Here is a 22289-nt window from a genome sequence, read left to right as displayed (position 1 = left end):
ACGTTAACCTTATAATAATGTAATAAAATAATTCAAATTATTCGAACTAACTTAGAGATTAAGACGTTAAATATAATTGATACAATTGACGGCTTGGTATTGAGAGAGAGATATGATATTTAAATAAGATTTAAATATCATAGATTCAAATAGAGATTCAGAATTTGTTAATTGGATTGATCAAGATTAGTGGTATTTAATTTTGGGAATTAAAATCATTAATTAAATTATTTAAATTAAATTAATAATTAATTAATTTTGGTTAAAATCGCTAAGGTCAAAATGAGAATTTTGGAAATTTTATAAAATTCAAAATTTGACTTTTGATACTTAGAAGTCAAAGTTTGACTTGACCTTGAGCTAGTGGAAAATCCAAAATTAAATGGGATTTTCTCATTTTTAGTGGGTTTACATGCTTATTGAGACGTTTACTCCATCTTCTTCCACTAATCCCACAAACGTAAAGCATATTACATGTCAAATTAATTTGCAAGTAAGATTTTGATGTGTAATTTGACTATAATTCATGAACATTAATTTGATTAAGAGTTCCTGGAAGATAGTGAATTTGGTTGATTTCCTATACTCATTCATTCTCTCTCGAGTTACCAAATTTCTCTAAAGTTGATCACAGAAAGAGCTCACCATTTGTTCTAAAGATGGAGGATAGTCAAAAAGACTCTTGTGGTGGTCTACAAGATGTTGGTGATCAATTTCATCAACATATCAAAGGAAGTTAGAGCTTCAGTGGTAAGTAATCTTTAAACTCTATTTTTTTCCAAAATAAAAGCATGTTTAAATCCTTAAAATTCATGCAAATTATAGTGTTTTATTTCATTCTTTCACTAGCATGTCTATTTATATTTCAAGGTGTTTGCCACAAACCAATAAGAAATTTTCTTTAGTGAATATAGCAATTATTTTGTACAAATCGAACATCATCACATCCTTTCTGTCATCGTTCACTTCTCTCAGTAGGATGGAATGTACCAATGACCTATTGAGTATTACTTCCATATCGACAAAGCCCCCAGATACTATCTTATTGAAGCAAGTAAGCTGAGTAGGTGTAAGCTTCTCCTTCACGATCTTATTAGTTGATGTGAAGTGGGAAGACAAGCTAGTGACCTGGCCTTGAAACTGGTCCTTCACTGAAATTTTGAATTGTCTTACCATACTACATAGAAAAACAAGAAAAAAATGATAATTACGACACTGTTAAATCCTCGATATTCAATGCATGATACACGCTCCTCGATCCTCGATGATACGTTACTCTTTACAAGATAAATTCGACTTGACACAAACCGCACATTGTATGAGACTCGATGTTTGATGATCTACACTCAGTATAAATGGTTATGCCCAACATCATTGAAATTACTTTCATAAACTTTAAACCCTAGTTTTTCAAACTAAAATTGGAAAGAATAGCAAAACCAAAATGAAGAGGACAGAGTAATCCAAACTCAACAACGGGAAAAGCAAAAACGAAATGTATGCACCATAAGCTGAGTGTTGAGATACTTGTTACATGCATATGGATATGTGGTAAAACAAACCCTAAAATGGAGAAGTGTTATCGTTTACAAATCAAAAAGACAATGTAATGATGAAAAAGAGGATGAACTAGTGAGGACAAAAGAGAACAAGTGATAAAATATTTAGAGAGAGGGAGAATGAACGTTGTGAAGTAAAGAAAGAAAATGAACGTTTTATCTAGAAAAATTATTTTAAATGACATATTTTTGAAAATATTTACAAATATAGTAAAATATGACAATCTATCTGTGATAGACTATAATAGATCAAACTTGTTGTGTTGTGTGTATGTAGATGTAATGTATGTGTGCAGTGACTATGATGATATACGTTGACCATATGCAATTATGATGACTATGCGATACAAGTTTTCCTAATCTAATCTAAATGTAAATTAAACTAGGGCTTGGGGAGTCTAGGATCGAACACATAGAAGACTTTTGGTATTAAGTCTGAGCTTAGCCGTTACTCTCTAATTAAGGAACTTAGTATTGAAAGTAATGGGATGGATGATGTATGGTTTTATGCTATGCTGCCCAAGTGATAAGCGATGGTTGAAGTAAAATTGACCTACAACTTTATCTAATTGATTACAAGTATGCAGTAGAATGGGGTCTAGATGTTTCCTCAATCTTGAATGAACGTAGACATTACTTATGCACTTATATACTAGGTCTAGTGCCACATATCACAAATGCTCTATCTTTAGATGCAAATGCAATATGGAATGCAACTGGAGTACTTTTATTTCTAAGTTGGTTCCTATCTTCATTTGACTTTTCATTTGACTCGGTCTTTGTTACTTACTCTTTCAAGTAGTTAACTACCATTGCCTAACTTAATCTTTCGATGCATTAAGCGTGACGTCACTGCATAGGTCAAACAAACTAATTACGCCTTTACTCACTATTATGCATTGAATCTGCCCTTTTACCCCATAGAAATTTAGCTACTCATACAACAAATAGAGATGGAAGACATAGATGGATTGAAAATTGAATTGCTTATATTGATGAGAGGAATCATTACAATATCCAAGATTGAATACAAACAGTATGAACAATGATATGTAAATGTAAACAACACTGAGAATGAGAACTACAAATGGAGATTTTTGGTTGAAAGAAGTAATCTTTGTCTGATAGAGCTCTAGACTTGGAGAATGATGGACTTTTGGCTTCTGTGATAACTTGGGCAACGTTTTTGCCCTAGTTCTCCCTCCCCCATGTTTCTTTTTAGAGGTATTTATAGGCTTCCGACACTCAATGCCCATTATGTACATTTCGTGTTTTTCGACCCCTACTTTTACGTTACGTGCTTCGTGGGTCTCATCCGCGTTCCAAAAGTCATGTGAAACATAGGATTACAATGCTTCGTAATTAATGTGGTGGCTTGTAATATGCTATGAAAGCCTTTCAATTCCTTGTTGTGTGCCAAAATAGTTAACTGTCTCTTCATCGCATTCCTTCTGAACATGCATTGATAATCATTCACATTGACCTTGACCTGAATGTTCCCTATTTTAACAAAATCCCACGAAGAAAAGTACCCCAAAGTCATAATATCTAAAAACCTAACGCATTTTGAATCTATAAACACATTGTAGGCAAATTAAGTATCATTGATGTGTTTCCTAATCATTTTACACTATTTATCTTGAATAAAGAGGAATCTAACTTGTATTTCTATAAGTTATCAACTATTATTTGTATCTATCATGGTCTACATCTAATTCATCATAGATAAACGATGACATTTTATTATATTTTATAAATATTTTAGTTCATTTTGTCAAATTTGAAAATAGCTATTTAGCTATTTTATTTAAGTATATAAATTTTAAAACAAGATAACTGGCGAGGATTGAATATCATTCACCTATTTTATTTAAGTATATAAATTTTAAAACAAGATAACTATCAAGGATTGAATATCGTTCACCCATGCATCGGGCATTGAGTCAAGTATTAGCGAGTAACTAAATAAAATAATATTAATTGGTTGTTGTAAAACGTGCGATGAGGACGCGTGAGTCAAGCAGTGTGCATTGAGTATTGAACGGCCTCTGCTAAGTGTTCACGGTTTGAGATGCAGATTGGTAACTTTTCATGCTGCTAACACAAGCAAAAATTCACTTTTCATTCACTTTTAAGAAATGAGTTATTTTTCATTTCGACCTATCAGTAAAAGTATATCGGCAACACAAGATTCATTTATTGTGTAAACAAATCAATTCAGACCTTTCCCTATGTGTAACCTAACATCTAAACTTATTTTGAAACAATTGTGTTGTACAGCAACAATGGATAAACTCGTAGAAAACAAGAAGGTAAGCAGCTGGTGGTCCTTAAGCTAGAGTTGCCCTCTTGCCCTTTGCATCCCTAGTCTGAAAGACAAACCATATTGTAAATTAAAATGACGAATTGGATTGGATGATTTATTCTGCTAAAGAAAAAAGGTGGATGTTAAACATGAAGATGAAATTATAATAAAGCCACCAATCAAAAGAGGGAATATCAAATCAAACTTTGCCATCTACCGTAAACAATAATAACATATTGGTTTAAAATAGCGTACTGTAATTTTGGATTTGGTTTATTTTGGCTTTTTACTTTCAAATCTGGTTCATTTTGATCCTACACATTCAAAATGTTTATTTTGGACTTTGTATTTTCATCTTTCGTTCAATTTTTATCCTTTAATTTAAAAAAGTAACCATTTTAATCACTTAAAGAATGAAATAAAAATGAGATTGGCAGGACTAGAATTACCCGTTTTAAAAGTATAAGAACCAAAATAAACATTTTAAATATATGGATCAAAATGAACCAAAGTTAAAAATGCAACCATACAAAAAGTCAAAACTACATTAACCAAAATAGTGTTTCAACCTAACACTTTGAATTTATAATTGGAAAGCAAGAAAAGAAAAAAAAATGGTAGGTACCTGAGCAGAGACAGATTTTTTGGCATCGAGGAACTGTCTGTAAATGCCGTACAGTCTTTGCTTCTCAGTCTCTGAAACTGATGGTCGTGCTTTGCCTGCAGTTTCCTTCAAAAGAGCATTAGAAATGATAGGCTTTTGAGCCGGGTCATTAGCATTTACACTATCTAGATGCTCGTGAACTGCCGCAAGTTGAGCATCTGAGAGTAGAGCTTGAAGGTCAGCTCCACTGAATCCTTCTGTCATATAAGCGATTGGCTCCAAATCTACATCATTGGCCAATGGCAGCTGTAGTATGTTGAATCCATCCATCCTTATTAGAAACCATTCAACTCTTAAATTCATTTATTACCTAAACTAATGCAATTAAACTGCAAATTGACGCATTTGCCCTCTTCGCCAAGGTAATTCACAGTTCATGAAAAAATAAAAACAAAAAACAAGGAATTCCTCAGGTCCAATATTATTCTATCCTGGGCTCTTGGAAAAATTATAATGCTCAATGAAAAATGTAGAGTTACAATGAATACAAATATATTCTACGGCAGTAACTTACAGCCATTCTACTTAGTTTAAGAACTTATGTTTTATCTAAATCTTTCCCACAAGTTTTGCTATTGTGTATAAATATTCACACAAAATTAAATATGCTTAGCACTCCATGTGTATTTGTAAGTAAATACTTCATTTGCACAATGGACACAGTAGATGTATTTCTATCGATTAATAAACCATCAATTCACCCATAAGTTTAATTATATATCACCAACACTCCCCTCACTTGTGGTGGGCTTAAAATATTTGAAAGGCTCCACAAGTGAAAATTAATTTTACTTGGGGAGGAAATGACAATGCAGGGGCTTGAACATAGGACCTCCCTAGACCACCTGTTCTGATATCATATTAAACCACTAATTCACCCAAAAGCTTAAGTTGGTGGTTAAGACAAATTTAATTATATATCACCAACATCAATGTTTATCAAATTTTCTACTCTAAACTGCAAAAATATCCTTAAACAGAATGAATAAGAAAACGGGACAATCGTGAGATATTCTGATGTCAGTCCTGCCACACATTATAACTGACACCTTAGAAGAAAAGAAACAAAATTGTGACTTTTTCATTGATATAAAAACAAGCAAACCTTTCAGTCAGTAATCGGTATTTTCCATCATTGATCCATAATCCCTAACAGCAGAACAGTTAGCAAACATAAATAGATAATTGAAGTTTAGATATATCAACCTTTGTTGAAAGAACTTGAAGAATATTTAGCCGTTCCACTGGAGAGGGGAAATCACAAAACAGAAGGCGATCCAATCTGCCAGGTCTTAGAAGTGCGGCATCAAGCAAATCTGGTCTACTGCTTAAGATGAAAAATAAAATGCAACTTTAGAAGAAAATTAGAAGCCCGAGAATGGGGGAGCTGAAAACTAGTCAATTATTGAGCGATGAGCACAATGGAATAACATCAACCACAATAAAAAATGTATGATTGAAAGTGAAACTAAGCAATCACCAGATACGTAGGATTATTTTTAGCTATTGACTATTGTTGTCATTGGCCACTATTTGGTTTAAGTGAAAAATGCTAACCTCGTTGCAGCAAAAACAAATACACCGGTTAAAACTTCAACACCATCCAATTCAGTTAGAAACTGCAAGTAGGAAAATAGAATAGTCAACAGAATTGAATCCACATGCAATCAAGGTTTAGTAAATAGGATACCCACTTGATTGACTACACGATCAGTCACTCCAGTATTATCGTGCCCTCTCTTTGGAGCAATTGAATCAAACTCATCAAAGAAAAGAATGCAAGGTGATGCTGCAGTTGCTTTAGAGAAAATATCCCGAACCTGAAACCAATAATTGAGTTTCTGAGCAACTATGGTCCATCATATCTGACCTTCCAAGGTACCCATTAAAAGAAATTAGAGGGAAAAGTATCTAAGCTAGTATTAATTATTAACTCTAGACCCCCATTGTAAACAATCCGTCCTCTTAACCAAGGCGCAATGGCATCCAAACTTATGCTTGTCAATGAATTCTTAAATTGAGTGTAGAATGTTCAGCACAATGCACATAAAGAGTTTTAGCTCAGATCCTTGACAATCTATCACAATGAGTTGACAAACCAAACAAAAATGGTGCTAGTCAGTCATAAATCTATGTGTAAGTATTGATATAATTACATTTACCATAACCCATCGGCTTAATCTAAGTCAATTGGAGGTTTAGCATGTTAGTGGAGCAGGAGGTCCCATGATATTTTCTCCCCATTAAATATTGACTTCCACTTGTTGAGCATTTTGTAAACTTCTAAAGACCATAAGTGAGGAGAGTCATAAATATCGGTATAATCAAATTTATCATAATTGATTAGCTTAAGCTTTGGAATCAACTCCACATATTAAATGCACTTTAAATCTTAAAAAGTGGCAAGCAAAGGTTATTCAGTCTCTCACAGCTTGCTCAGAAGCACCAACGTATTTGTTTAAAAGTTCAGGCCCTTTGACTGATATGAATCGCAATGAACAAGCAGCAGCAGCAGCACCAACTATGTGCGTCTTGCCACAACCAGGAGGTCCGTATAGGAGAACATTTGACCGTAACCTTAAAGGGGCTTGAGCAAAGATATTGGGAAACTTTGATGGAAATACAATCATCTGCGCAAAGATATAAGGGAACTTTGAGGGCAATACAAGCATCAAATACATGAATGTGAAGCAAAAATATTAAAAACAGAAAGCTTTAGCGTAATGCAGGATATGGACGAGAACAAAAGAAAACATATATTTGAATTAATGAAGATCAGTGAAGCAGGATTCAATCTTTTAAAGTTACAATTGCAGGAAAGCATTTGAACTATTCATGGATAAGCCTTCCAATTGGTTAACAAAAAAGGAAACAGATAATTACAGAAATATTGAACTTCGCAGCCCAAAGTCCATGTATCACCAAAGCAGACATAGAAGCGCTTCAAAATAATCTAAATTCATTAAGGCATATATCCTCGAGCCAAAAGGTCAATGGTTCAAGTCTCCCATCCCAACATGTTGTTGATAAAAAAGATAACAATAAATATCCAGATTCATTAATGCTAGAGTTCAAGAAACCAAAATAAAAGCATATACCTCTTTGATAGAACTTTTGACTTCAACTAAACCACCGACATCATCCCAACCAGAACGACCACCTTCTGCAGCTGGTTTAGTAATATCACGCATTGAAGCCGGAACGAACTCATTCATCGCCAGAGAGAAATCATTTTCAACTAAAGTGGGATTCTGATTCTGGTTATGAGCAAAATGCAATGGCAGAAAACGGCTAACAGCAGCATGGACAGCTCTATCTACCAAAATTTCCTGAGTGGAATTAATAAGTTTTGTTTTTATTATTATTTTTGAGTTATAAAAAACCAAGTTATCATCGAAATGAAGAAATATACAAAGGCATTAAAAATAAATAAATAACTAAAAGAAAAAGAAGATCTAACACAGATGGCTTTTGAGGTTTTGTCATGAAGAAAATGCTCTTGGGCAGCGCAGAACTGGTCCTATCTATGGTGTTGATGTCCATAGCTGGACTTCAAATTTTCCCAAGGGAAAGTCTTAGACTTTGGGTTGGCAGTTTACAGCATAAAGAGCGGTTTTTAAAAATCACTGAGTCAGGTGCGGATGATGGGAAAGCAATCAGATTCTGGGTGAGCAGTTAGAGTGATCCTCAACCCCTTGCACAGAAATTTCCCTAAATCTTTACCATATCTGTAAAAACGATGCTGTGATAGCAGATTGTGCGTGTGTTCCAGCCAAACATGGGATTTGGGCCTTAGAAGACATATTCTTGATAGGGAGATGGGTGATATGTTGTGATTTTGCAAATTCCGAATTATTGGGTGCTTCAGGGTAGCCATGACTGCCTTAAGTGGAAGATTGATGCCTGTGGGAAGTTTACAACTAATGTTACTTTCTAAATTCAATTGGAAGGCTCTTCTTCATTAGTGCTCGGAGGAAGGGTTTTCTCAACCCCTCACCCTTAAGCCGTTCGTTTCTGTTGGAATTGTTAAACGGTAGAAAAGAGAACACTAGGTTTACGTGGAAAACCCTAGAATAGGGAGAAAAAAACAACGATAGAGATTCTCTTTTATTATTTTCACACACGATGAAAGTTAAAAAAAAAGACAACTTCGTAGGCTCTAGCAAGTCCTAATATAGAAAAAGGAAAAAAACTTGGCGTAAAGTAAAATACTAAAATATCCTCGGAGCTATAAACTATCAACAAAGCCTCTTATTTCCAGCCCCCCTTGCTGCAGATAATACCGCTGCCAAGCGAAACCTAGTAGCCTTATCTTATGGGCCCATCTCGCTAGAAACTAGAAAAGCCGGATCTTGCTTCTTCAGAGGTAGGGGATTGCCTTTTCCGAAGTAGGCTTTCGCCAAGAATATGGGTTTCCTTCGATCAGATCCCTCTTCGATGCTCCCATCATGACCACCCTATGGAAGGCCCGCTTTCTCTTTCGGATCTCAAATCATTTGCTTAAGACATGAATTCAAGGATTTCTGAGTCACCCGTCCTCAGGCATGAGAATTTCCATTGGAACTCAAAACCGATGTAACACTCCCCCTCAAACTCCTCCTCAAGTTGGGACGTAGATGACAATCATACCCAACTTGCTACATAAGTCAAAAATTTACTTGAGTAACCCTTTCATGAGAACATCACCAACTTGTTGACAAGATGGAATATACGAAATACAGATACTGCCATTGTCCAGTTTCTCTTTTATAAAGTGTCTGACAATCTCTATATGTTTCGTTCTATCATGTTGTACAGATTACTGGCTATATAGCCACTTTATTATCACAATAGAGCTTTATAGGTAAAATACTGTCTTGGTGAAGATCAAACAAAACTTTCTTCAATCAGATTTCTTCACAGATTCCTAAACTCTTACTCTGTATTCAGCTTCAGCATTGCTTCTACCAACAACACTTTGCTTCTTACTTCTCCAAGTAACTAGGTTACCCCACACAAAGATAGAATGCTCAGAGTTACATTTCTGTCAATAATTGATCTTACCCAATCAGAGTCGATATAAGCCTCAATGCATTTCCTGAACATCAAATCTTTACCTAGAGAACTTTTCAAATATCTCATAATCTGATTCACAACTTCCACATGTTCTTCATAGGGTGTCTGCATAAATTGACTAACACTGACAGTGTAGGAAATATTTGGTCTTGTGTGAGATAAGTAAATTAGCTTTCCCACTGCTCCTATAGGTTTACATCTAATCATACCTATTTCTATTGACAAAACAACCATTTTAATGGACTGAAACCAGAAGAAATAATTCTAACCATTCAACTTTTCTCCCACAATAACCCAATGGAATTTCTTATAGAGCCAGAAAAATAGTTTGCAGTAGGTAAAGTATGGAAAGAGGTTATCGGGTTCTCTAGATACATCGGTAGACTGGAAGGAATGTCAAAATTCATTGTACTAGAATTTAGGTTTGTGGAAGCACCTAAGGTTGCCCCAAGAGCAGCAATTTGTTGCTGAAAACTTGTCTGAAGATTAGCCAACTGTTGTTGTACCATTACCAGAGATAAATCAACCTGACCTTATAACTAGGCAACGCATGATGAGAAAGACCCGGTTGTTGCAAGAAGCTTGTTGCCGTGGAAGAGAATTTACATCTGTGGTAGGTGGACGACTCATTAATCTCGATTTCACGATGAGGTTTCTACTAGGGTTTCCATCTCAAAGGGTTGTGGTAGCGCTAGAATTGGACAGATGTGCAAGCACATAAGATAACAATCAACGGCGGCTTTGACAGTAGTGGTAGTGTTTGCAGCGGAGAAATCAACGGTTCCACCGGCGGCAACTGTGGCTGAAGCGAGACCAGTGCAAAACTAAGGTTATATTGCACCAATTGGTTTTCACCAATGGTGGCTAGGGTTTCATCACCACTCTCTGATACCATGTTAAACGGAAGAAAAGCGAACACTAGATTTACGTGGAAATCCTAGAACAGAAAGAAAAAACCATGATAGAGAGTCTTTTTTATTGTTTTCACACACAAGGAAAGTTACAGAAGAAGATAACTTTAAAGGCTCTAGCAAACTCTAATACAGAAAAAGGAAATAAACTTAGGGTAAAATAAAATACCAAAATACCCTTGAGGCTATAACTATCAACAAAGCCCTTATTTCCAAGGGGAATAAATAGAGTTGTTTCTGAAATAAGTAGTATTACTACTACTAATAATAACAATTTTGTTGTTCATATAAAGCAAGTAATTGTCTACTCAAATATAATGGTTACATGCATCAAATTGTAAAATATATGTTACATAAGATGCATAATAAATCATAAGCTACAATTTGACATAAAAGACCTTAAATCCTGGATGACCTACTTTTTCTTTGTGCAGATTGCACTCATGCATTCCACTATTGTGAAAATTATAATTTTGTTGTGTATAAAAGAAGAGTAATTTGTCTACCTCAAGTATAAAATATGTGTAAAGTTTTTAACTTAACATCTCAGACAATGTTGAAAATTTGGAAAAGTATTATGAGTATTTTAATGGTTGAACAAAAAGTTAAAGCAAATAAAAATAGCTAACAAAAAACCAAGCTTCTTTAGGTGACAAAAGGTGCAACAAATACCCCTGACTTGATAACTCAACTCTGCACCCCTACTCCACCGATATATTAAATCAGGATTTTAAAACTCAATTGGAAACAAATCCTAAGTTTAAGTTCATATTGATATCAACATTTGGAAAATATGTTCATGAATTTGTACTATCGATAGCTCTAAACATATTGATATCAATTTTCAATATATTTAATAAAAGAAAAGTAAAAATAACAACAAAGTAAGAAACTACGTACTAAATCATATGCGTCATAGCCATCACATTTTGAGGCGATGTCTTGTAAGGTTACGTCTGAACAATCCAGGGCACGTCTCTGTATTTCATGCTTCAGAATAGCAGCTCGTTCTAATGCAGCAGGAGCAGGTAATTCCACATGAAAGTCGAATCTTCCTGATTATTCCAATTGGAGGGTGGAAACAATATTTAAAAGTTGAGAAAAAATGATAGAAAACTGTTCAAGAACAAATGCACAGATTAGTTGGAAAAGAGAAAAACCTGAAGATCTCAATGATTGTGGTATTTTATCTAGAGTCTGCACAGAAGCTACAAATGCAATTGGGCCAACCTGACACGAATTGTTCCTCTTTTCCTGTAAGTTTTGACGAAGGTTTATCAGGCTCATATCTTAGTATTATAAGTTTAGAACAATTTGGCACTTCTTCAGCAACGGAATTAAATATGCTCTGATAAATCAAAGGAAATTATAAGCTTTTCTCCTCTTCTAATCTTCATTGCGCTTCATGGGTTGTTTTCAAATCCACTATTATTCAGATATTAGTGGGTTGTGTCTTATATTTCTTGTTCTTATTGGCAAGTTTTAGTTTTATACTTTGATTCTTCTTCTCTTCTGTACTTTGAGCATTAGTTTCATTTCATTAATTCAATAAATATCTTGTTTCCATTAAAATAATCCAGTACATCAATATGCAAACATGAATTAGAACTCCAAATAAAAGTGGTGCTAAGAATTTCTATTACAAAAATATTTCGAAGAATAATTGTCTTTCCTTTTCAATAAGAAACAAAACTTCTCTACGTACAGATAAAAAAAATCAAGTTGCATCATAAAAATAATAAAACTAAAAACATCATGGTTTTTCTCCCGATTCTTGGGTTTACACATAAGTATTGGTTTTGTGTTTATTGCTTTCAATAGTCTTAGTGTAGGTTCTCCCATCAACCACTACAGCTAATCCCCATCAACCACTACAGCTAATCCTCACAGAACAACTTTTGGCACTGGATGAGTAACAGGTTATTATTTACAATATACAAACGAAAAGAGATGACACTTGAGACAAACATCTCCTTGATTGTAAAATAAGGAGAGCCAAACATTAAACAACTTGGGAGATGTATCATTTTTAATGAATTAAAAGTGTTGTATTGGTTACCTTATTGTTCAAATTGCAGACAGATCATCATACAACACAAGTACCAGAAATAACTCTTAATGTCCCGGACTTCAAACAAAAGCCATTCAAAAACTTTTCAAAATCAACAAAACAATATTGATTAAAGAAGGGTAGGCACTCACACATTAGGAAAAATTTTGGAACGTCAATAAAAAGCATACAATTTAACTCTACTTAAAACCATAATTGATAAAGCATTTTTTCAAGAGAATAAAATCTCAATACTAAAGAAGATAATTCTTTCTTAATAAATAAGGAAATAAAATATACGAAAAACCGATGTAAATTATAATTTGACACAGTTATCTTGCACACAAATGAACATTGAAACCATAAAAGAGTTATTACCTCATATTCATCTATCATGTCAATGAGAAACTCTGTTATTGCAGACATGGACGTGGACGGCTGAGACCCTTCCGAGTCAGATGTTGACAATATAATGCTGTCTAAGTCATCAAAAACAATAAGAGAGGGCGCATGTTCTAAGGCTTCTGATACATAGTTCAATAGTGACTGACGAATAGTCTGGACTTTTTCAGAAGCAAGTTGAGAACAATATACAAAAACTCTGCAAGAAAAACAAGACTTAATGAGGATACAAAGTTTCAGTTACAAGCCTAATTAAATAAAAACTCATGTGGCGTTCCACAATGTACACAGTATTATTTTGCTTCAGAATACAAAATTTGTCCATAGCCATAGTCTCATGCAAGCACCCTTCAGTCTTCCAGCAGTGTGTCACCCTTTCTTAACCAATGCCTAGTTTCTCTACTTAAGTAATATACACTTCTAATACTGCAGGGATAGTAAGGTCTATCTCTTTCTTGTATTCCCTAGGTTATTATTCTTGTAACCACATGGGATTTTAAAGTTTGTCAAGTTTGTTTACGCTTTGACTACCTTAATTAGTTTGGTTGATAGGTTGGTTAGTTTGTTAAGGGTTATGCCTTTGGTTGATTAGGATATACATACTTGTTGTGCGGCTGTATTTTGGATATTATTCAGAGATCAAAAAAAGGATAATTCTTGGTCTACATATCTAAAATATATTTAGTTCTACCCTTCCCTTAATTTTGAGCTAACCAGAATGAGTCTAGCCCTCTGACTCCATTTACCTTAGCTAATTACCTTACAATAAACTAAATCCTTCATTCTTTGCCAAACAACTCACAAAACTCGAAACATTGCACGTGAGACAATTTCTAATCTCGGAAAAAATATCATAGGGGTTAATGGTGTCCTTCACAACAGTGCCAGGATATCAACTCACCACTCAAAATTTCAGTTCGGTAATAAAGTAAAGGCAATAACTGAATGTGTATAACATGAGTAAACGAGAAGAAAATGCAAAACATTGCCACAAAAACTTTGAATAACAAAAAGCTGATATTTTCATCCTCTGCCAATCAACCACAGCTTATAGAGCTGGCTTTGCAAATAAAGAAAGCTCAACCTTAACCTTGGCAAACTACACATAGAAAAGAATACCAATATGAGCATTGTTTATATAAAACCCTAACTTATATGCTCCTTTCAAGACATCCAAAGTTGCAGAAATTCTCATAAAAGAGCTATTAAGTCAAGTTTGAAAACCTCAAATATAAAATTATTTTAATAAACGTTTGTCAACAAGCTTGGGGGAGGACATTGAAGGAAGCCCACACCCCACAATCCATTCCATACCTAATTCTGGTCTTCTAGCATCACACTAGTTCTGTTCAGGTCAAATAACTTAAACTTTTAAATTTGTATCAAATAGGTCCATTAAGAGGTGTCTCAAAGGTCTCCAAAATTTCAATTTCGTGTCTAATAGGTCTCTTGAATTTTAAAAAGTGTCCAAAACCCGTTTTTATATAGAAACAAATTTTATTAAGAAAGAATGAAAGAATATAAATTTTGTATCCAACAAATTCAATAGAATTAAACTTTCTTTTTGTGTCCAATAATTTTTTAGCTATCAAGTTTGTGTTCAACATGTCCATCTACTTGACATTCTTTAAAATCCACAAACCTAATGGACACAATATTGAAAGTTAAATGTCCAGTTGTAAAACTTCAATTTCTTGTCTGATAAAATTGTGAATATTAAATAACTAAGCATCACAAATTTCTTTACCACATGGAGAGACAATCTAAATGCGATAATTACAAAAAAGAATGATTATAAAATCAAATCAATAGATCCAAATCAAATCCCTGTTCTAAAAGAGAAAGAAGAGATAATAGTAATACATACACGTGCGCTAAAAGATCTTCATATTCCTGAAGGAATTTGGCAGCAGCTCTTGCTAATAATGTCTTTCCAGAACCCTGATGGCAGAGACAAGCAGATCATTAAAGATCAATAAAATTGCACATTAGATATATAACATAAACTAAGAGAAAGATGTCTCCAATAACTGACAGTTCATAATTTTCATAACGATTTGTCTATGTAGCTCAACGTTTATAAGATTTAAACTAATCAAGAGAGATTTTCATTAATTGACAATTCAAACTTCCAAAAGGAATTTTCTCCCTTACGATATATATCACACTATTTGTATAACGAACTCCACTTTATCTTCTCTTTTGGCCTATTCAGCAGAGGAAAGTTTTCTCTCCTTTGTCCAATTCCTAAGCCCCGCTACTCCCAGTAGCTCTAGTATTCTTTCATATTTTTCTTCAATGAATGCTTGATTTTTCAAATGAAAAAGAAATTAAAAAAAATCAGGGCTCCTTAAGCTTCATGATTACTAGACTCTAGACTTGCTAAATAAAATTTTTGAAACTTTCCAAATCTCCTCCAAAAACTTTGAAAGAACAGTCTAAACTCTTCTTCTTAGTCTAATAATACAAAATACTATTAAAAGATCCTCCATTAGACCAGAAGCCTCTCCAAAATAAGTTTCTTACAATCGTGTCTCAACAAATTGGAAAATAGATCTGATGAGGTGAGAAAAAGGAGGAAAGAAGTCCTCTCAAAAGGAAAGTCTTTGACCAAAGAGAGGAAAGAAACCCAACATTTTCTCTTTTATCCACTAGAAACTAAGTCTTTCTTCCCTTCCATATTGAGTCTATCTTTATGTTGGTTTTTTCTTTTTCCCATCAAGCCATATTGTTTTATTCTTTGAGCTTTAGGGGGAAATAACCTTACTACTCCAGAAACATCAAAATATGGGCTTAAGTCTACAAAAGCAAGGCACGCACCGGGGGTCCACATACGAGAATATGTCCAGGAAGTGGAATGTTGTGGGTCCCAAACCACATACCAGCTCTCGGTGATAATAATACTTTAATCCCTGCAAGCAAATATAATTCAATGTCAAAGATACTTTAGCCATCGGCAAGGTTGAAAAAAGACAAAAGAAAAGAAAGAAGAATTGAGGCCTTGGTCAACAGAAAAATGCTATCATAAGCACCGGAGTTTATATTACCCCGTTTCCAATTGGAAAGCCATGTGTACCTACAGGTGTGAGGTTTCTCCTATTTCTTTTACCAATGAAATGTTTCTTATCCAAAAAAGAAAAAAAGCTTCTTGAATCAAATTTACAACATAATAACGCAATATTACAACTCATAATACGTACAATGACATCAGCAATATTACAACTCACAATAACACCATTTAATGATGAATACTTCATAAAGTTTTGAAGCTTTTCCTTTTAATTATGAAGCTATAATTGGAACCTTATAACATTGAATAATTTTTCATTAGGGGAGTGTTTGGCCCCCCAAGTTGGGTGGGGTTGGGTGGGAAAAAAACCCACCCCAGTTTGGTCTCACCTCGTTATTCACACCAACTCCCTCAATCACTCCACTCATATAATAATTACCAAATCAACTCAACTTTGCGCCTCTAAATTTTTGTGCATTACTGGTCTAATAATATAGAAAGTAATTTTCAGCTCAACTAGAATTGCATACTGAAAAACATGCAACCCTAGTTTAGTACAACACAATGAAGCTACAAAAGCTGCTGAATGATCAAATCAGTCAGAGACTACGTACTATTAATAACATTAGGAAGTGATTCGTCCAACCAGCTCAGAGAAGATACATCCAAGCTATCAACCTCAACATATGTCTTCTCTTTGATGGTTGAAAAGGGTACAGGATCACCAAAGTGCAATCTTTTAGACAACTCCACACCTCCCAAACTAATGACGCACTTGTTTTGCTCATCAAAGGAAAGTTTGAACGCATTACTGCATAACCCTTGCAATGGCTCTTCAGAAATAGTCATAGCATACAGGATCTCAACTGTCTTAGTTGTGTATTCTGAAGCATTAACAGATGCTGATTTTATATTTCCTTTAGTTCCAAACTTCAAACCACTGACTTCAAAGTGAAGCAAGCTTTGGTTTCCCAAAAGCACTGAATTAACTTCAGTTCCTACACTAGAAGCAATGGCATTTAGATGTGCAAAAAACCATTCTCTAAAAAGAATTTGTAATCCTTTTTTTAAACTTGGCAAATAGCGAGAATCCTCATCCTCTCTACAAGGAGATTCACGAGTGAGAACATCAACAACTTGATCGTGAGCTGACACGTTAGCAACGTCCATAAAAGACCAAGAGCTGGTTTTCCCTAACATATTTTTCCTCTTCACGCTTCTATGGATGTCACTCACCTTCAAGTCATTTTTAGCAAGAGGTACATCATCATCTTGTACTTTAAAGTAGCAAGGTGAGAGCGAAGCAGAGGAGAAATCCACCTTCAAATTAACATTCTGTGGCTTTACAAGAACCCCTACAAATATTCAGACATTCCCATAAGAAACAGAATCTATTGTATACATTAATGCATGAAAGGAATAAAGGCACAAAGATAATCTTGAAAAATGTCCGGCTAATTAACTTAGGCATATTCACAGATTGTTTACTGTTTATAACGTAAGAGAATGGCTTTTTGGAAGCTCAAATCTGGTGCTGTTTACTGCTAATTGAATCTGGATCAACTTTTTGAAGAAGATTGACTCACGTTTTTATAAACCTGGATTTATTGAGCCTTGCGATAGAAGACATGAATTGTATGAATAATTATAGAGATAAAAGGAAATAATTACAAAGAACTTGAACTTAAGACATCAAATGTGATTAAACGATAAAGCCAAATTTCTAAATTGTACATGCGGATGATATTCCTAGTAAGAAAGTCAGAAACTTGTTAAAAACAAGTTTGGGACATAGAAGGTACCGAAACAAAGTCATTTTACAGTTCAAGTTTATTTCCTTCAACCAATTAACAGAAATTAGGTGACAGGCATCAAACACGTTGTTAAGAAACGGAATGCATTGGTACATAATGGTGCAAATTACAAAAAAAAGTTTCATAATTAAGAAGCTACCAAAACTTGAATGTGCTTTGTAGTCTAAATATTTCCTTCCACCAGTTAATACACAGTTGACAAGAGAGCCATCAAATATTTTGTTAGGAAAGGGAGACAAACTAACATACATGAATGCAAGTTGATTCTCAGATAAAGTCGAAGTGAGCGAGCGAGCATTATATGTCCTTCGTTCACCAAATTTGAATTTAAAAGATAAACAATAGCCGGTCGGTTTTTCTCTCCATTATTTCTTTCTCCACTGTTTGATTTTGCAGTTGAACCTTTCAACTTCCCCAAATCATTGTTCTCACTACGCTTCCCACTATCTTTTCGTGATGATCTAGGCAATATAGAAACCAACTCAAGAGAATTCAATGAGAAACTTTTAGCTGTTTGAGGATGAATAAAGGCAACAGAAGTTGGCACTACTCGAACCTCAATGCCTGTACAATTACTATTGTAAATCAATCTCTTGTCTAGATCTTGAACTCGCAGCATAGCTTTTCTAGAGTCCAGAAATTTCTTGCGTGTCTTTGATAACACTTCTACTTCAGTTCCACGCACAAGTTGCACTGAAAAACAAAAGTGAAAAATAAACAAAATTACTTCAACAAGACCACTAAAGAGAAAATAAATGGCTCAACATTCTCCATACTGTCTTCAAATATCTCAATAACAGAAATGCAGTTGTTGAAGGGTATTTGTTGTACATACATTCAGAAAAGTGCAGACACATGAAGCATCTAATGCATCAAAATGTAATAAATGATGACTCATCAATACGATAAAATGAAGAAAGCTAATGCTGCAACCTCCAGGAACATATTATATTTTTTAGTATTTTGAAAGAATGTGAGTGTTCAGGCAACAGATGCAAACATCAAGTACTCACAGTCACAGAACCATTGCCCAGACCAAGTAATGAGTTTTCACAATCTACATTCTTGAATATTCCATATTGGCTCTTAATAATAAAAATAAATGAAACTTGTATGCTTTTATACCAGTCAATCTGATTGGGTAATATTGTGATTCTTGGTCATAATGTTGTAATTCTTGGCCATTCTTAGGAGATCCTTTTCACTGATTTATTTGTCTTTTTGGCAGCTTAAGTTTGAACCTTTTACGTCACGGAAAAGGTTATCATTGTATTTCTTTAACAGCTTTACTTTAAAACTTTGCCCTACTGTTATTGGGTAAAATAGCTTGTAACTAGTAACCTTCAGCCTAATACATATGGCTGAATACTTCCATTTGAGGCTCATGAGAAATTCAGTGAACTTGTGAAAACTTAGTGCACCACAACCAATGTACTAGGAAAGCAAACAAAACATTATATCCATTCATAATGTAGAAAAAAATGATATGCTTGCCATTTGCCAATAAATGACAAGAATGATTTTAAGTTTTTAAGCGAAATCAAGTAGATGTACCATAAAACTAAGAAAAAAGTATTAGGTATCATCTTACCCACCGCACGCTTAGGAGAAGTAGAAACCACGCGAAACGTAACAACCGTTCGACCGTGCAACCACAAAGGAAATCTCATTGCTTCATGAATGATTCTGACCTGCATCATACATCATTTTAAGAAATTATTGTCACTAATAGACAGGTCTTATATGATATCTGGTTATTACTACCTTCTGTCTACTTTGTTAAATAATATATTAATAATCATCCAAATTTGATATTATTTGATTATACGATGCTCTGGTGAAGTAACTTGTTACCTTCAATAGCCGTTATTACTGGAGATAACAGTCGAAGAAAGACAAAAAGCAACTTGGTTTAATATTTCCAGTATAGTTTTCCATGACTGACTGGTATTTCAAATCACAATCTCACCATGGCTCCTCTGTACTTGCAACTTAAACCTTAACAATTGAGTTCTAAATGACCACCACAATACTGCATGTCGTGCCCAGACTAGTCATCTCAATATAAACAAATATCCTAAAGATGAGGCGAGGAAAGACTAAGAATAACTGGAGACACCAACAAAGATAAGCAAAAGACATATTGAAAAGTTAAAGCAAGGCAGATTAAATTTTCTTATTTTTTTCTTTCTTTAACAAAAAAACACCCATTATCTTTTTTTATTTTAACTTGTCAATCACTAATGAAAAGTTTTGTTTTTTGAAAACACCAATTTTCTTTTCTTTTCTTTTTTTCTTTAACAAAAAACAGAACTTTTCATTCGAGATTGAAAAGTTAAAAGAGTACAGACTGTACACACACCACATTTTTTCTAATGGAATTAACATCATCACCAACAAAAAATTTTACGTCCATCTTATATGAGTGATAACAAAGGGAATTATAGAAGATAAGGATGCAAATGAAGGACCTGGTTCAACATGGCTGCCTCAGCAATTTCTGCATTTAACTCTAAAACTTCCCAGTCATCCTCACTATATGGCTCTATCAAGACTTCAGTAGCGTTTGGCACATTAGAAACAGCTCGAACTTGAACAGTGGTACAGTCTGGTAAGGAAATGCAATCTGCAAACTGCTTGCAGACCTACATTGAATTTAAAAGTATTAGAGAAGAATTTAATAAGACCAAATTCAAGAAAAGTTTTTAATATGTTCAAAAAACCAGATGCTGCTTATGCTTAAAAGAACGGAAAAATTAAGAAAATATGAAAAGAAAAGGAGGCTATATCAAAATATGATGGAATTAACCATATGAAATTAATAAGACAGACAACATATGTTTTATTAAAACCTACAACATAGCTGGTTCATAACAGTTAACAAACAAGCAAAGCTACATGGCTGGTTCATAGCTAGTTCCTTGATGAGTCTCAATTTAGTTACTTCCTTTGGTATCTTTCCTCTAACAAAATACTTTGGGAAAGCATTGAATAAGAGATAATGTTTTAATGATCAGAATCTTATGCATCTATATTCTATACGCAAGTTTTGAACATTTCCAGCTCTGCTCCTTGACAACTACAGACACCAGAGAGAACAGCAAAACCTTTCAATTCTTTTGGTTTTTAAACACAATCTTAAACATGAAGACGGTTTTTTTCTAGAACAATGATCCGAAACGCGATACTTGAAGAATTCTGCTTTAGACGTATTAGTCAATAGAGAAAAAATATTTACAAACTACAAAAAATACGTTTTCAATTGTCACCTTACCCATATTCAAGTGAACTGAGCACGAGTAATAGTAGAAGTACATATAGAAAGATACAAGCATGTTTAGCACAATAAGGAGTGACTTCAAAGGAAATAAAAACTGAAGGAGAAGAAGAAGAAGAACGCGCAAGAGAGGAAGTACCTCAATTGCAGAAGAAGTTGAGGTAGCGCCAGACCAAGAAACCGTCCAGACCTCATCGGAAGAGGAATTACGAAGTTCAAGAACGAGTATTTCAGGGAGACGGTCCATGGCCGAGGCAAAACCAGGCCGCCTCTCGAGAGTTTGGATGAGAACAAGAGGAAGAGACACAAAACAGTTCTCCATCCCTCCCACAGTCCTCACCTCCAACTCCATAGTATTTTAGAATGGAGCTTCCACAAGCGGAAACCCGCGGCAGAAACGAGTGAATTAGATAGTGGAATTCAATTCCAAGATCAAACTAAGTTGGGCGCATGAATTGAAAATGAGAATTGAGCGACTTGAATCCAATGATGGCTGGCTATGAGGCCGGGCCTTCACACAGAGGGGAAGATAGAGTTAAAGATTCTCCGGCCGTGACAGTTTAAACGAGTTGGAGTTGAAGTTGCGGTCAGCTCAGTTGATGGTCGTCGGAGGAGAAAGTTGTGGGCGTTTGAATGGGTGCGAACTTCAATGACGCCCACCACATTATCAAACACTGCTTTTGAATTTATAATGAAAACGCCAAATTATGCTAAATACACAAATTCATAATTTAATATCCAACTTTCAGAAAGTCTTAAAAAAAATATCAAAAAAATCAAACTTCCAAAAAGAGTTTAGTTAGTTTTAGATTTGGAGCTTTGGTGCAAGGGGTGAAAGAAATTAAATATTAGAGCTGTGAACTCTTCTTCAACCCTTTGGCACCCAACGCTCAGAACTCTGAATCACAAAATTTATGAAAATAAGTTGAAGTATAATCCACAATGTATGATTTAGAAAAATACAAATAGACTAATTGAATCTATTACCAATACATTCATCGTAATTTGCTATATTTTAAAAACATTTTGATTAATTTCGTTATATTTTAAGATAACTCTATAATGTAAGTCATTTTTTTCACTTTTAAGCAAGTGTAAGTAGATAGTTAACAAGGTATTAAATGATATTTTTTAATAGTGTGATCTACAAACTCAAAAGTTCGGGAGGCCAAATAAGAAACAGAATTTACAACTTTACTTTCATAAACTATTAGGAGAGTTCCTTTTAACTTTTATAAGTTC

At 34.3% G+C, this 22289-nt stretch overlaps 1 protein-coding gene across 4 annotated transcripts; it reads right to left on the bottom strand.

Annotated features, from left to right (window-relative positions):
- Positions 1-3657: 3657 nt before the first annotated feature.
- LOC103498290 (peroxisome biogenesis protein 1) lies at positions 3658-21743 on the bottom strand. Of its 4 annotated transcripts, none has more exons than XM_008460848.3 (17): positions 21187-21743; positions 20242-20415; positions 19362-19461; positions 18020-18463; positions 16571-17311; positions 15767-15858; positions 14814-14887; positions 12923-13145; positions 11655-11748; positions 11395-11549; positions 7627-7857; positions 6958-7158; positions 6223-6348; positions 6086-6147; positions 5735-5852; positions 4490-4774; positions 3658-3928 (listed from the first exon to the last, which is right to left on the bottom strand). In XM_008460848.3, exons 1-17 carry the CDS (start codon positions 21397-21399, stop codon positions 3890-3892), a joined length of 3372 nt encoding a protein of 1123 aa, XP_008459070.1. In that variant the 5' UTR covers positions 21400-21743; the 3' UTR covers positions 3658-3889. The 4 variants fall into 4 exon arrangements, with proteins under 4 accessions (XP_008459070.1, XP_016902359.1, XP_050936580.1 ...); XM_017046870.2 differs by lacking the exon at positions 21187-21743 and adding an exon at positions 19625-19847 and having other exon boundaries at positions 20242-20391; XM_051080623.1 differs by lacking the exon at positions 16571-17311.
- Positions 21744-22289: the final 546 nt, after the last annotated feature.

The sequence above is a fragment of the Cucumis melo genome, chromosome 12 (genome assembly GCF_025177605.1).
Source record: "Cucumis melo cultivar AY chromosome 12, USDA_Cmelo_AY_1.0, whole genome shotgun sequence".
NCBI classification, from domain to species: domain Eukaryota; kingdom Viridiplantae; phylum Streptophyta; class Magnoliopsida; order Cucurbitales; family Cucurbitaceae; genus Cucumis; species Cucumis melo.
The sequence above is the reverse complement of the archived record's forward strand: the minus strand, read 5'-3'. Positions and strand labels throughout refer to the sequence as shown.

Bases quoted from the DNA above. Each gene is read 5' to 3' on its own strand.
- LOC103498290 (XM_008460848.3), bottom strand. From the start codon at position 21,399: ATGGAGTTGGAGGTGAGGACTGTGGGAGGGATGGAGAACTGTTTTGTG. The intron at 15,859-16,570 runs GTACGTAGTCTC...ATTTGCTTGCAG, and splicing joins ACTTCCTAATGTTATTAATA to GGATTAAAGTATTATTATCA. The intron at 11,749-12,922 runs GTAATAACTCTT...CAAAACTTACAG, and splicing joins ACATGATAGATGAATATGAG to GAAAAGAGGAACAATTCGTG.